Below are 13,623 nucleotides of genomic sequence, written 5' to 3' on the forward strand. Positions count from 1 at the left end.
TGAATCTTCATAAAACCTTATCAACCAGGTACTGTTATTTTCATTTTATAGTTAAAAAGCTGAGGCACAGGAATGTGAATGTGACTTCTTAAGGACACGTTGTTAGTAAGTGGAGGAGTGGCTCAGACTCAGGCAATATGGTTCCAGAGGCTATGTTCTTAACCACACATCATACCACCTCTGAGAGCCAAGAACCACAACTAATAGACAGTGTACAAAGAGTTTATAGACTGAAGACTGAAGATCATGTCTCTTTTATTAATATTTTCTTTCAGACCAACTTTCAAAATGCAGCAATGAGGAGCTGTATGGCCAGTTGGGGTTAAGTGTCACCTTCCAAAGCAGATTATTTGAGACAATGACAAAATACTAAATGCAGAGATATTCAAGGCAAGAAAGTCTAGTGATTGTATTTCATCCTCTGGAGGTTTCTTTTAGATAAAAATACGGCTTGATAAAAAGAAGGGATAGATTCTTCTTCCCAAATAGAATGATGTAAATGGTGATTCTTAAAATTTTTTGATTAATAGGTCCCACTGAGAATCTGATGAATACAGATTCCCTTTCCAGGAAAATGCATGTTTAACTTTTTTTTTAAAGAGATGAGGTCTTACTCTGATGCCTAGGCCAGAGTAGCAGTCGCACTATCATGGCTCACTGCAGCCTTGAACTCCTGGGCCCAAGCGATCACTCTGCCTCAGTCTCAACAGTAGCTGGGACTACAGGCAAGTACATGCCTGGAGAATTAAAAAGGTTTTTTTTTTTTTGTTTTTTGTTTTTGTTTTTTTTTTAGAGACAGGTCTTGGTATATGGTAAGTGCTGGTCTTGAATTCCTGGCCTCAAGCAATCCTCCTACCTTTGCCTCCCAAAGTGACGTTTTAACTTTTTATGTACAACTGTAAAAGATTCCAAGATCCATTCTTGAATATAAAATTTAGAGATTCTTGGCCGGGCACGGTGGCTCACGCCTGTTATCCCAGCACTTTGGGAGGCCGAGGTGGGCGGATTACCTGAGGTCAGGAGTTTTAGACCAGCCTGGCCAACATGGTGAAACCCCGTCTCTACCAAAAATACAAAAATTAGCTGGGCATGGTGGCACATGCCTGTAATCCCAGCTACTTGAGAAGCTGAGGCAAGAGAAATGCTTGAGCCTGGGAGATGGAGGTTGCAGTGAGCTGAGATCATGCCACTGCACTCTAGCCTGGCCGACAGAGTGAGTCTCTGTCTCAAAAAAAAAAAAAAAAAAAAAATTACAGATTCTTTATAGACAAGCAGTGGAAAATTAGAGTCAGTACTTTAAATCCTGATTCTTCTACTGACATGCTGTGTGATTTTAGGCAAGCCACTATCCTCTAAGCCCCTTGTGCAAAAATGGAATCAACATCTTTGCCCTGCTTGTGTCATAGCAGTAGACTATTATGAGTGTGAAAGGTGCGGACAATTGCAAAGTGCTATCAGAATGTTGTAAGGATGCTGAGGTTCAGAGGTTACTTACCTTAAGGTCACACAGCTACTAAGTGGCAGAAGAGAGGTTTGACTTGGAAGACACTGAAGTCTCTGGAATGTGTGTGTATGTGGTTGTGGTTATATGTATGTGAAGATCTCTCTTCCTCTAAGAATTTTAAAAAGGATCAAGAGAGAAAATACAGGTGAAAGGGTTACACAGACTATAATGTGCAATGCCTATATGAGTTACTCCTGGACTGAACTAAAGACTCCAAGTCTCATCCACTTGTGGGGACGCAGGACTGGGTGGCTAAGGGATTGAGAAGGATGGGTAGAAATGTGTCAATCAGTGATGCTGTTGTGGAGAGAATTAAGACCCTCTCCCACATCCAAATGAAAAAGTCTATATTTTGGGGGAAATTTGCCAGAGCTCTCCAACCTCTTAAAAACCTATTCCATTGACCAGCACACTTAGATGTTGGTATGTGATTAATATGTTTCTAATGTCAGCAACAAGTAAAATCTATAAAAGCCTAACTCTTATTCTCTCATGTTAAAAAGACAGATTCCATAAAAGATGCTCTCATTCAACTTTGATTCTGGATGCTTACAATCCAGAGACGAACATCTTTGTGTGCTATAAAACTAGTAGTGCCAGAGAATGGCAACATCCCAAACCGGAAACCTCCAAAAAAACCCCTGCACCTTCTTAAAGGCAATGAGAAATCGGCAACACTTCCTTTAACTTTCAAACTAATGCTGCAACTGCACATTCAGCAGTCCAAGAACACAAGGGAGTAAACTGGAATAGGGGATGACAAAGAGTCCTGGAGCTTCACTGTCAACAGCTGGGCGTAAGAATGCCGAGCAAATATTCAGATTGACTCTGGGCCTGGAGGCTGGGATGTAAAGCCCAAGGAAGCCTAATGGTAGGAGGAAGAACTGCAGAGGACACTGTGATAGGAAGTCATTTTAATGCTGTGCTTGTATGAAAAAGTATACAATTGCTTTGGCCTTTTGTCTGAAGCTTAGTAGACCATCATGTCTTTTTTTTTTTTTTTGAGACAGAGTCTCGCTTTGTTGCCCAGGCTGGAGGGCAGTGGTGTGATCTCAGCTCACTGCAAGCTCCGCCTCCCGGGTTCACGCCATTCTCCTGCCTCAGCCTCCTGAATAGTTGGGATGACAGGCACCCGCCACCACGCCCGGCTAATTTTTTGTATTTTTAGTAGAGACAGGGTTTCATCGTGTTAGCCAGGATGGTCTCCATCTCCTGACCTCGTGATCCACCCGCCTCGGCCTCCCAAAGTGCTGGGATTAGAGGCGTGAGCCACTGCGCCCGGCTCATCATGTCTTGAGTGAACAGTGACAATTAGCTGAGGCCTTTCCCAGTTATGAGGCCTAGAGTATAGGAAATCATGGGGCTGAGTAGGCCAGACTGAGAAGAACTTTCCAAGGCAGGTTGAAAAAGATTGTGTCAACTTCATACACATTCAAGTAGCATTTAATAACTTTTATGAAATTGGCTTTAGAGTAAAGTCTATATTGTTGTAATACAGAAGTGAAGGTGAATGAGAGGGAGCAATATAATGAAGAAACCCAAGTCAGATGGAACAGGTTAAATATGAAGGTGAATTCAGAGTACCTTCCCTCAAACCCCAACCACACCCCTGCTGCTGTTCCTGAGTATGACCTGAGTTCAGGGCTGCAGTTTCTTCACAGCAGCTACAGAACAAGGTCTACCTAGAAAAAAAAGAGGTGCTGCCCTGGTGCATCTGCAGCACTGGAAATGACTATCTTGTAGAGCCATTAGATTAGGAAGACAGGAATAGAGCTGGAGAGAACTGTTCTGTTTGAACTCCCCTGAACGATCTCCCTTCCTTTCAGCCTCCCTAGAGAGAGCCCCGGTGCCAGAGAAAGGCCACACCTAGGCAGATGTAGCACTAGTCTGTGCTAGATAGTAATCTGGAGAGGTCTCTGGTTAGAGCATCAGAGAAGACACAAGGTGTAATTTTCCTGGCCAACATTCACTTCTGGGCAGAAGGAGAATGAGCAGGCATATCTCCAGCTTTGGTTAGAGTCTTCTGAGAACCCTTTGGCTGAGACTGGGGGAAGAAACCCAGCACTTGAACTCTTTTTTGGACAAGTACAAAATGTCAAAATCAGGATCCCAACCCCTAGGATAAAAACCACAGGTGACACAAAAACAGATATGGAGAAATATTTCAAGACTAAAAATAAATCATTGGCTGTGAACGTATAAACGGTGTTCCCATGATCTAAACCCCAAACCCCAAATCTGTAGATTAAGAAAAATCCACACTTACTAAATCAAATAAAAAATTATTATATGCAGGTTTCAGGCAACACATGTCTTCTGAGTTGAGCCCCCAAGTTGGCTCTCTTCAACATATGAAGTCTGATTTTTCAGCCACAGAATGAGATCCCTTTCATTTGAGTCCAATATCAAATACCAAAACATTAAAAGAATAAAACAGTAGAGCAAGTTCCTTATTACAGGAGAGTCCATGGGGCTGCTGATCAGATTTTGTTGATAGACAAGGTGCTTAAACACCAAGTGACAAGGTCCAAATGTGTGAGGGAGTAGAGAGAGAGAAAGCAAGAGAGAATTCTGTTCAGTTTACACTGCTTTCATTTGAGGTTCCAATATGCCCAAATACCAAAACATTAACAGTAGAATCAAAACAGTAGAGCAAGTTCCTGTAGTTACAGGAGAGTCCATGGGGCTCGCTGCATCATGATCTTTGTTGATAGACACAGTGTGCTTAAACAGTTTCCAAGTGCTACAGAGGATCAGCAAATACGTCGTGAGGGAGTACCTGAGAGAGAGAAAGCAAGCAGCAGTAATTCTGTATCTTGCATATATGTCAAATTCAGTCCTCAAACAAAACCTTACATCTTAGTAAAGCCTTCAGAAAGTACTAACAAAAATGGTATACCTTTTTTCCTACGTTTAATCTCCATGCCGACAATGTCTCAGTTGACTTTTTTCCCTCTGCCCCTTAAAATTAGGTGACGAAGTAGAAATTCAGTCATGAAAATAAAAAGACATATATCAAATATACAGCATCCTGGTGTCACAGAACAGACAGAACTGTCCTAGACACTGGGGAAAAGATGGGCACTGGAGAGGTAAAAATGCTATTTAGTGACCACTCCCACTTGCACAATGTATTCATTACTGAAGGAGGGTGAAGTGCAGGGGTAGGGGAGGGTGGCAGAGTTGTAATTTTCTGTAATGAGGGTTGGGAATATATACTCATGGATGGGAAATCTTAAGTAGCTATATTTATTATTACTTTTTCCAGCAATTTTGCAAGAGGCAGAAGTGTGACATTGAATTGAGTGAGACGAGCGTGTGGGTGGGTTGGCGAGGAGCCCTTCTCCTGATGCAGGCTGCTGGCTTGTCAAGGAATGGCTGGTTCCACCGCTGGGCCGTGTTTACTCTTTTGCTTCAAGGAAAAGGGTTTCTTGAGGGAACAACTTTACCTCCAATAATGACTTATTTGGGTCCAGTTGAGTTACCTAAAAAGACAAAGAACACATATTCAAGAGACTGAAACAAGCACCATAACCTCTACACGGCATTCATTTTATCTATGCACACTGATTCTGAAACTATGCACTGGCATGAAGAGTCTCGCAGTATCTTAGTTGATCTTCAAAATAACCTGCAAGGCAGCTGTTGTTATTCTCATTTTATAAGTGAGGAAACCAGGGCTCAGGAAAATCAAATCTCGTAGTTGAGTTTGGTGGAGGTACCTTGCCTCCTGCACAGCTCAACCTGGCTGGCAGAACAGGGGCCCTTTGGAAAGGTGCTGGTTAACAACTGACTGGCATTCCTAGGGACCTCTGCTTGGTTAACCCCTAATAGAGGGGAGGGATTTTTCTGCTTGGTGGGACTGCAGCTAAGCCTTTGGGGCTGATCTTCCTATTAGAACTACGTTATAAAGTGTAGAATGGCCATTCCACCATGCCCAACGATGACTATCTTCCCTGGTGAGGGGAGGCATATCATATCCTTGTTGACGGTTTATTTAGTTTGGAAAAAAAAGAGTCAATATCATAATACAACTTTATATTTTCAAAATTAAAAAAATCATAATTTTGTAATATGAACTATTGAAAGTCAAGCTAGACAAAATCTTGGCTCAGTGGGATACGTTAATCATACAGGGATCCTAAATTAGGTTTATGCCTTCCTAGGCAAGGGGCAGGGATGGGACATGAAGGTTTTTTGAATTTGCGACTGAGAGAAGAAACAAAACTTTCCTGTTTATCAAAAGAGGTCAGGAATGTTTAAAAGTTGAGTAATACTGGTTTAGTGGAAAGGACACAGGTTTTGGAATTAGAAAGACTCTAAATTACAGCTGTGTTGGCTATCAGCTTTGTGGCTTTGAAGTTAGTATCAACCTTGCAGGACTGACTGTGAGAATTAAATGAGAAAAAATATATAATTAGCAAAGTGTCTTGCCCAGAACAGGTGTTCCATAATGATTGTGTGTGTGAGAGCAACTGTAAAGATGGCGGACACACAGATAAATGGGCAACTCCAAGTGTGTGATGGGAGGGCAAGCAATCTCTAGTCAGGCCTGAGGCTGCTGCTCTGGGCCTGACTGCAGCACCTGAGGCAGGCGATCTTATCTTCTGCTTAACTCAAGCTGCTCCTGATAAGATGGTTCTGGTGTCTTCTTCCATGGTGGGGTGGGGGATATGGGGAAGGGGAAGCCCTGGGGGCCAATGCCAAGTATCAAAGCCATGCTGGCAAGGGGAAGGGGAAACTATCTTCAGCTGTATCTAGATGGAAACCTGGTATGCTCAGGAGCGTCATGAAAAAGACACATCCACCCTTGGAATCCTCTCTGCTTGTAAGGAACTCAGAGCAAAGCACACTGTATTTGTATCTCTTGGCTTGTGGGCAGATGGACAGGCAAGGAGTGGGAAGGGCCTAGCCTGCTGTCTATCTTCCAATGCACTGAGGGGCAAGCTGCTGGCAAATGTTTACCCACTTCCCCAATTAACGTACAATACTGCATTGGCTTCTGTCAACAAACAGAGCTACACTGCCTCTGCTTCTCACTCGTTGGCATTTTCTGTCCAGCTGCTTCTGATATTGTTCTTAATTAACATGCCAGAGCTCTTCCAGCATCTTCTACTTTGTTATTTATGGCTTGTAAATATGGTGTTTGCTGGGAGAAACGATCATTGTAATAGTGTGCTAGGAAGCAAAAGAGGGTGGAAGGCTGAAGTATCAGGCCTGAGTTGCACCATGCTGGGGTTGTCATATGCAAGATTAGAGATTCATAAACCACACCCAGTTTTCATATGAGAAAGTTGTGTCCAAGAAAAGTTAAATGGCTTTCTTCGGTCACTTTGAGTGGGAGAGCTGGAATTTGAGAAGGAGGCAACTAAAATTTCTTGAATGCCTACTATATGCCAGACAACATATCCATACAACCACCATGAAAGACAGTGGAGATGATTACATTGAAGCTCAAAGTGGTTACCACTTGTTTACAGCCATATGGTTAATAAGTGTTTATACAGCACAATGGTTAAAAAGAGTGAAGCAAACCTACAGTCAAATCCTAGCTCTGTCACTTCTTACCAATATGACCTTGAATAAATTATATAACCTGAGAGCCAGTTTTCTCACCTGCAAAATGGGAATCATAGTTTCTTCTTCCTAGGTTGTTGTGATGATAGTTAAATGCAATAATGTTGGTGCAGCCTCTGGTACAGTGTCTGAGCCAGTGAGTACTCAGTAGGTTGCAGCCATTACTGACTGGGTAGGGGCCCTGATCTTTCTAACTTCAAAGCTGCAGCTCTTTCACCAAAAGCTCCTGGAACCCTGATCTACACCAGGCTATCTTTCTTGTTTCTTCCCCACTTCCCAGCAAGAGTGCCCCCCTTTTCCTGATCAGGTAATGCCTCCATCTCTGGAGACCCCTGTCTACAGGTTCGGTGAGGCTATGTCACCACTGGACTGCCCGAAGCAAATACGGCTGTGCTGACTGCTCCCTCTGGTGCCCTAAAAATAACATCTAGCAATGTTTTTTCTTTGAAGGCCATTTTAGGTAAGAATTTCAAAGTGAGCAAGACAATCTCTATTTCCATTCTCATTTGCCTGGCTGGACAAACTGATTGAGGGAAACCTAGGGGAATGTAGGACATCATGTTTCTCCCCAGCAAGATGGTGGCCACACTGTGAAACTGTCCTGCAGCGCTCTGGGCCCTGTTCAAAAAGGATATGGAGCATGCCAGGAGGGACCTCCTGCTTAGGGAAGAGCCTAAAAACTATGTTCTCTGAGAGACAGCTAAAGAATGGAAGATATCTCCCTGGAGAGGGGGCACTGAGAAGTGGAGGTGGCGATGTTGCTATACAGGTAGGGAAGGGGCTGTGCTAGCCCTCTTTGAATATCTGAAGGGCTGATAAGTAGAAGATAGAGCAGATGTGTTCTGTGCAGCTCTGGTGGATAGACCTAGGGCTGGTGAAATAAAATCACAGGGAAGCAGAACCCAGCTAGTCAGAAACAACTTTTTACAGACAGATAGCAGCTGCTGGTGTGGCTACTACTGCTTCTCTTATCTTTCTCTCTCCTCTCTCTATTCTTTATTTTCTTGTTCTTCAGTCATCATCACAGCAGCAACTATCATTTACTGAGTGCCTCGTATGTAGCTGGGAACCATGCTAAGTACTTTATGTACTTTTTATATAGTATCTTAACTAGTCCTCACAACAGTTCGGTGAAATAGGTATGATTCTTTCCATTTTACGGATGAAGATACCATAGGTTATCTTGCCCAAGGCTGCAGACAGAATAAGGTTTCACACTCAGGTCTGACTCTAAAGCTGATATGAATGATTCTGACTAACATGTCAACAGGCTGCCCTGGGGAAATGGAGGGTAGGGAGGGTGGGATGGATGGATGAATTCTCTGCTGTTCCCAGAAGCACTCAAATAGGGGCTTACTTGCAGATGATGATTATAATAGTTATTGTTTATTGAGCATTTACTTTGTGCCAGGTATATTCCAAGCACTTTAATATAAAAGGTAGGTTATCTGAGTTAGGGACAATTATTTTAATTGTACTTCAGTAGTTTTTGGGAAACAGGTGGTTCTTGGTTACATGGGTAGGTTCTTTAGTGGTTATTTCTAAGACTTTGGTGCACCCATCACCCAGGCACTGTACATTGTACCCAATGTGTAGTGTTTTATCCCTCATCCCTTGCAACCTTCCCTCTGAGTCCCCAAAGTCCATTATATCACTTTTATGCCTTTGCATTGAGGTAAGGACAATTATTATCCCCATTAAGCCAAAAGCCAATGGAGAAACTAAGCCCTGGAAAGATTAAGTAACTTGCCCAAGGTCTCAGAGCTATTAAGGGCAGAGCCAGGCTGTGAATCAAGGCAGTCTAGATTTGGAACCCACTACATTATATTGTCAGAGGTATTGCTGAGAGTAGGATTCACATAGAGAAAGAAGTTGGATGAGATGATCCTGAAGTTGTTTCTAACCAAGCTTCCGGGATATAAGATCTTCACTTTAAGAATGGCAACAGGTCAAGGTTCAGGAAAAAAAGTCCTGAAATATTTATAAAATATGAATACAAAAACCCAATCTGAGCTTGTGTTGTGCCATTTACTTGGGACTTTACTGAATTATTGACTCTCTAAATCAACAAAGCCCACCTTTTGGGACTCCTTGGGGGAGAAGGGTCATTCTCAGATAAGAGGTATGGTTTTTGACTTTGTCTATAGTTAGAAAAGAAAAGTCAGTCATCTTGACATTTTCTTCACTGTACTTGGAAAACCTGAATGGATATATTTTCTCATTAGTTTAATAATTTAGCAAATTGGCTTTGTGAAATACGTTTATGTAACAACAATGAGACAGGTGTTCTTTGCCAAACAGAGCTATTCCTTTCTAGATCAATTTTGTTAGTAGACTGAAATTTCATATACTGTTTCTATTACTTCCCTGGGCTTCGGTTCCTTTTCTAAAAAGCCTATCAGCTGTAAGAAAAATGTGAATCCATGTGACAGATTCTCATCCTAGGCCACACTGCGAATCCTGGAATGTTTGGGGGCAGAGGGAAGCTCCTTAAATGCCAAATTACCTAACCCCTTCATTTCATAGAAGGGCAATCTGAGGCTTAGAGAGGTCAAGTGACTTAGCCGAGGTCACACGGTTGAATAGGAGCAGATGCACACTCTACCCACAGAGTTTCTGACTTCTGTTTTGGGGTTCTTTCTAGTCACATCATTCTGCCTCTCACTTTTTAGTATCTGAGCATAAATATAATACTACAGGATGAGTATCACTAATGAAAAAATTCAAAATATTTCAAAATCCAAAACTTTTTGAGTGCTGACATGATGCTCAAAACAAATGCTCCTTGGAGCATTTCAGATTTTGGATGTTCTGATTTGGGATGCTCAACCAGTAGGTAAATGTTACAAACTCTGAAAAAAATCCAAAATCCAAAACATTTCTGGTCTCATGTACTTCAGATAAGGGATACTTAGCTTGTACTATTAGGTTGGGAGCTACCTGAGGGCAAGAGCTGAGTAATACGAAAAAGAATAGCAGCAGCAATACTTGCATGGCCCTTCAGAGTTTGTAACGAATTTACACAAACATTAACTCACAATCATGTGAGGAAGCTAGATCTTTTACATTTAATTTTGCTGAGGTAATGCTTTTATTTTGAAATTGAATAGAAGAAAGTCTGGATCTAGTATTTTACTTTTAGAAAAAAATGCTAGATTGGACTTTTTTCTTCTTTTTCTTTTTAATGTTCCTAATGAATTTAACAGTTTATGGGGGAAATGCATTGCAGTAGTTCTTGGAAATCAGCCCCACTCTGTAGGTTAGGAAACAAGACCCAGAGACTGGATTTGTCTATTATCACATAGGAAGTGGTAGAGTTAGAACCAGAACCCAGGCCTTCCGCTGGTTCCCTAATAATTTTCATAGTAACTCCCCACCTCTTACTTCACCTAAAAGGGTTCTCTCTCATTCCATGAGTTACAGGCTTCAGGTTCAATATGTGGAACTGGAAAACAATAAACCAACAGAGGCTTCTCAAAATGTATTCCTGCTTTTAAAGTAAAATTTGCACTTGAGAAAGTTCCAGCATCTAAAAGGCAGAAGAGCTTTCGTTACCAAATTTTGTCTAGTATTTGTTTGCTTGCCTCTGGTGACCAAGAACCTTCATTCTCTAGACTGTGCTGGCAGCACTGTGAGCTGAGGGGACCCTGCATAGCCGGACTCCCAGGAGCAACCCTTTGCCACACTGGCAGAAAATCTGTAAGTCTCTTTGAGTCCATACAGAGATCAAACTCCGGAACCTCATCCATTCTCGTCTTACCTCTTACACCAATGTCAAGGACAAGCAGGTCCCATCCTCTACATTAGACACAGAGCAAAATCAGTTTCTCCAAGCTTAAGGAAATCCATCCCTTCGGTTATGGACTATGTACTTCAGAAAACCCTCCCCTCTCTGAATTCCTCTGTGCTGACTGCCAAGGCTGTACGTTATCTAATGTTATCAGGATATAAAGGACCAGACTATATGGATTCCAGTCCTGACTCTAGCAGTATGACTTTGGATGAGTCACTTTTCTTGTCTAGGCTTTAATTTTTGCATTTTTAGAAGTGTGAGGGTGAGTCAGTGGAGTAAATTGGATTGCAGTTGAGCTTTGGAAATAAAATACAAACACTTAAATTCAAATCTCTTAGCCAAGTCAGTAAGATGCTTGCTCGTGCTCCAGTTTCCTTCTCCACTGGGTGAAAGGTTATTATAAGGATTGAAATAGCCATCAAGGGCCTGACACATGGAAGCTATTATGATTCAGTGCCTTCTTTATGTGTAAGTAGATGTCATCTATGTGGTTTGAGTTCCCCAGTTGAAGTGGAACTGTTGAAGTGTGATCCCAGGGAGGGATACCTGGGTTGGATTCCCATTGCTGTAACATCCTAGCTGTCTGATGACCTGGGCAAATTCAATGTTTATTTATAAAATTGAGACCTTTTTTGCCTCCCAGAGTTGTTGTGAGGAGTCAATAATATAAAACTTATAACTCTCGTTGGGGGAAGTATTTATTTCACATTTATGTATCCATATGGAATGACTTCTGGATGTGTTCCCTATCTCCTATACAGGGGTGAGAACAAACTTATTTGCCTGGTGAATTTGGGAGAAGGATCTGAGCTCAGCCCCATCCTTTCCTTTTTCTGGAACCAACCTGCTCTCATGTTACAAGGTACGAGGGCCTGCAGTGTCCAGCTATACCATGGACTGGGTGGACAAGTCTGTTTAATTTACAGGCAAAGAACACATCAGCTAGCCCCTTGGCTGCTTAATCGCAAACCACAATCTCCGATCAACTTTTTTGGTAACAAAGGTGATATTTTTATCCCCACCTGAGTCCTATGTCTATCTTTCAATTGGTCTTATGTCTTTTAATTAGTCTTGAACTAGTTAAGTGAAAGGGTATTATTTAATGGCCCTTAAAATCCCAAATACCTCAGAGCACTAAGCAAGTACTTAACAATTAGGTTTTGATGTAACATGATACAAGGGTCACAGCCATTTCTTTTTTCTTTTTTTTTCAAGTTCTGTTTGGTCTTGATTAAAAGATGGGAAAATCAACTAGTCAGGGCATAAATAAATTTTAAAATAAAGTTTCCCATCTGTAACATAAAGCCACAACAAAGACTATTCTTAAAGAGATGCTTCTTTAAAGCCAAGTTATTTGAACACAAAAAGAATGTGCTACTAAACTTCCTTCTGAAGAATGCATACATAATAATATTATTTTACAGTTCTCAGAACACTTTCACATATATTATCTATAAAGCTATCCTAAGATTGGATTCATTTATCCTGAATTTTTACAGATGAGAACACCAAAGCTCAAATAGGGACACTTCTTATGTACAGTCGTACAACTAGAAATTGTCGGGGCTCAGATTTGAACACAGGTCCTTTCCTTTTGAATACTAAGCTCTTTGTACTCTGAGGCATATTTATGGGCTGCATATGTAAGTTCCCAGATATAGTGAAACTGACTATATTTGCTTTTGATTTTGTTCAAAATTAGCATTTACTTTGAACTTGGGAGAACAACTTTTTCTTTTTTTTGTTTTGAGACAGAGTCTCATTCTGTTTTCAGGCTGGAGTGCAGTAGCATGATCTTGGCTCACTGCAACCTCCGCCTCCTGGGTTCAAGTGATTCTCCTTCCTCAGCCTCCCAAGTAGTTGGGACTACAGGCATGTGCCACCACGCCCAGCTAATTTTTGTATTTTTGGTAGAGACAGGGTTTCACCATGTTGGCCAGGATGGTCTTGATCTCTTGACCTTGTGATCCACCTGTCTTGGCCTCCCAAAGTGCTGGGATTACAGGCATGAGCAACGGCACCCAGCCTAACTAATCTTTTTGGTATTCTATGAGTAACCTATTCTATTAGTTACTCTATTAGGAAAACATGCTATTAAATATCAGAAACTTAATAAGTAATTATTAACATCATCACTATAAAAAGTTATCATGGCTGGGTGTGGTGGCTCATGTCTGTAATCCCAGCACTTTGGGAGGCTGAGGCAGGCAGATCACTTGAGGTCAGGAGTTCGAGACCAGCCTGGCCACCACAGTGAAACACCATCTCTACTAAAAATATAAAAATTAGTTGGGCGTGGTGGTGCACACTGTAATCCCAGCTACTCGGGAGGCTGAGGCAAGAGAATTGCTTGAACCTGGGAGGCAGAGATTGCAGTGAACCACGATAGTGCTACTGTACTCCAGCCTGGGTGACAGAGCAAGACTCTGTCTAAAAAAAGAAAAAAAAAAAAAAGCTACCATTCATTTGGTGTTAGGTGCTAGGCACTATGCTAGTTGTTCTATATGTTATCTAATTAAATGGTCACAACAATTCTATGAGATAAGTACTCCTATTATTTCCATTTTACAAATGAATTCTCTGAGGTCAAAAATGGTTCAGAGACTTGCTCAAGATTACACAGCTAGGAAAGAGAAGGCCAGAATTGTACCCTGGTTTGTGAGCTTCCAGCCTATATCCAATCATTACCCTTCACTGCCTCTCAACTTCTGACCTACTTCTAAAGGGGGGACAGTTAACATGACTAACT

At 41.7% G+C, this 13,623-nt stretch overlaps 1 protein-coding gene across 4 annotated transcripts in view; it reads right to left on the minus strand.

The window, feature by feature from the left end:
• Positions 1 to 4,730: 4,730 nt before the first annotated feature.
• The window catches only part of FAF1 (Fas associated factor 1), a 495,227-nt gene continuing 486,334 nt past the window's right edge, over positions 4,731 to 13,623 (minus strand). For all 4 annotated transcript variants that reach the window (XM_021922862.2, XM_031668481.1, XM_021922837.2 and 1 more), the window contains one exon: positions 4,731 to 4,989. In XM_021922862.2, the coding sequence (XP_021778554.2) occupies positions 4,906 to 4,989 (84 nt within the window). In that variant the 3' untranslated portion in view covers positions 4,731 to 4,905. The remainder of the gene's footprint in view (positions 4,990 to 13,623) is intronic.

The sequence above is a fragment of the Papio anubis genome, chromosome 1, assembly GCF_008728515.1.
Source record: "Papio anubis isolate 15944 chromosome 1, Panubis1.0, whole genome shotgun sequence".
NCBI lineage: Eukaryota > Metazoa > Chordata > Mammalia > Primates > Cercopithecidae > Papio > Papio anubis.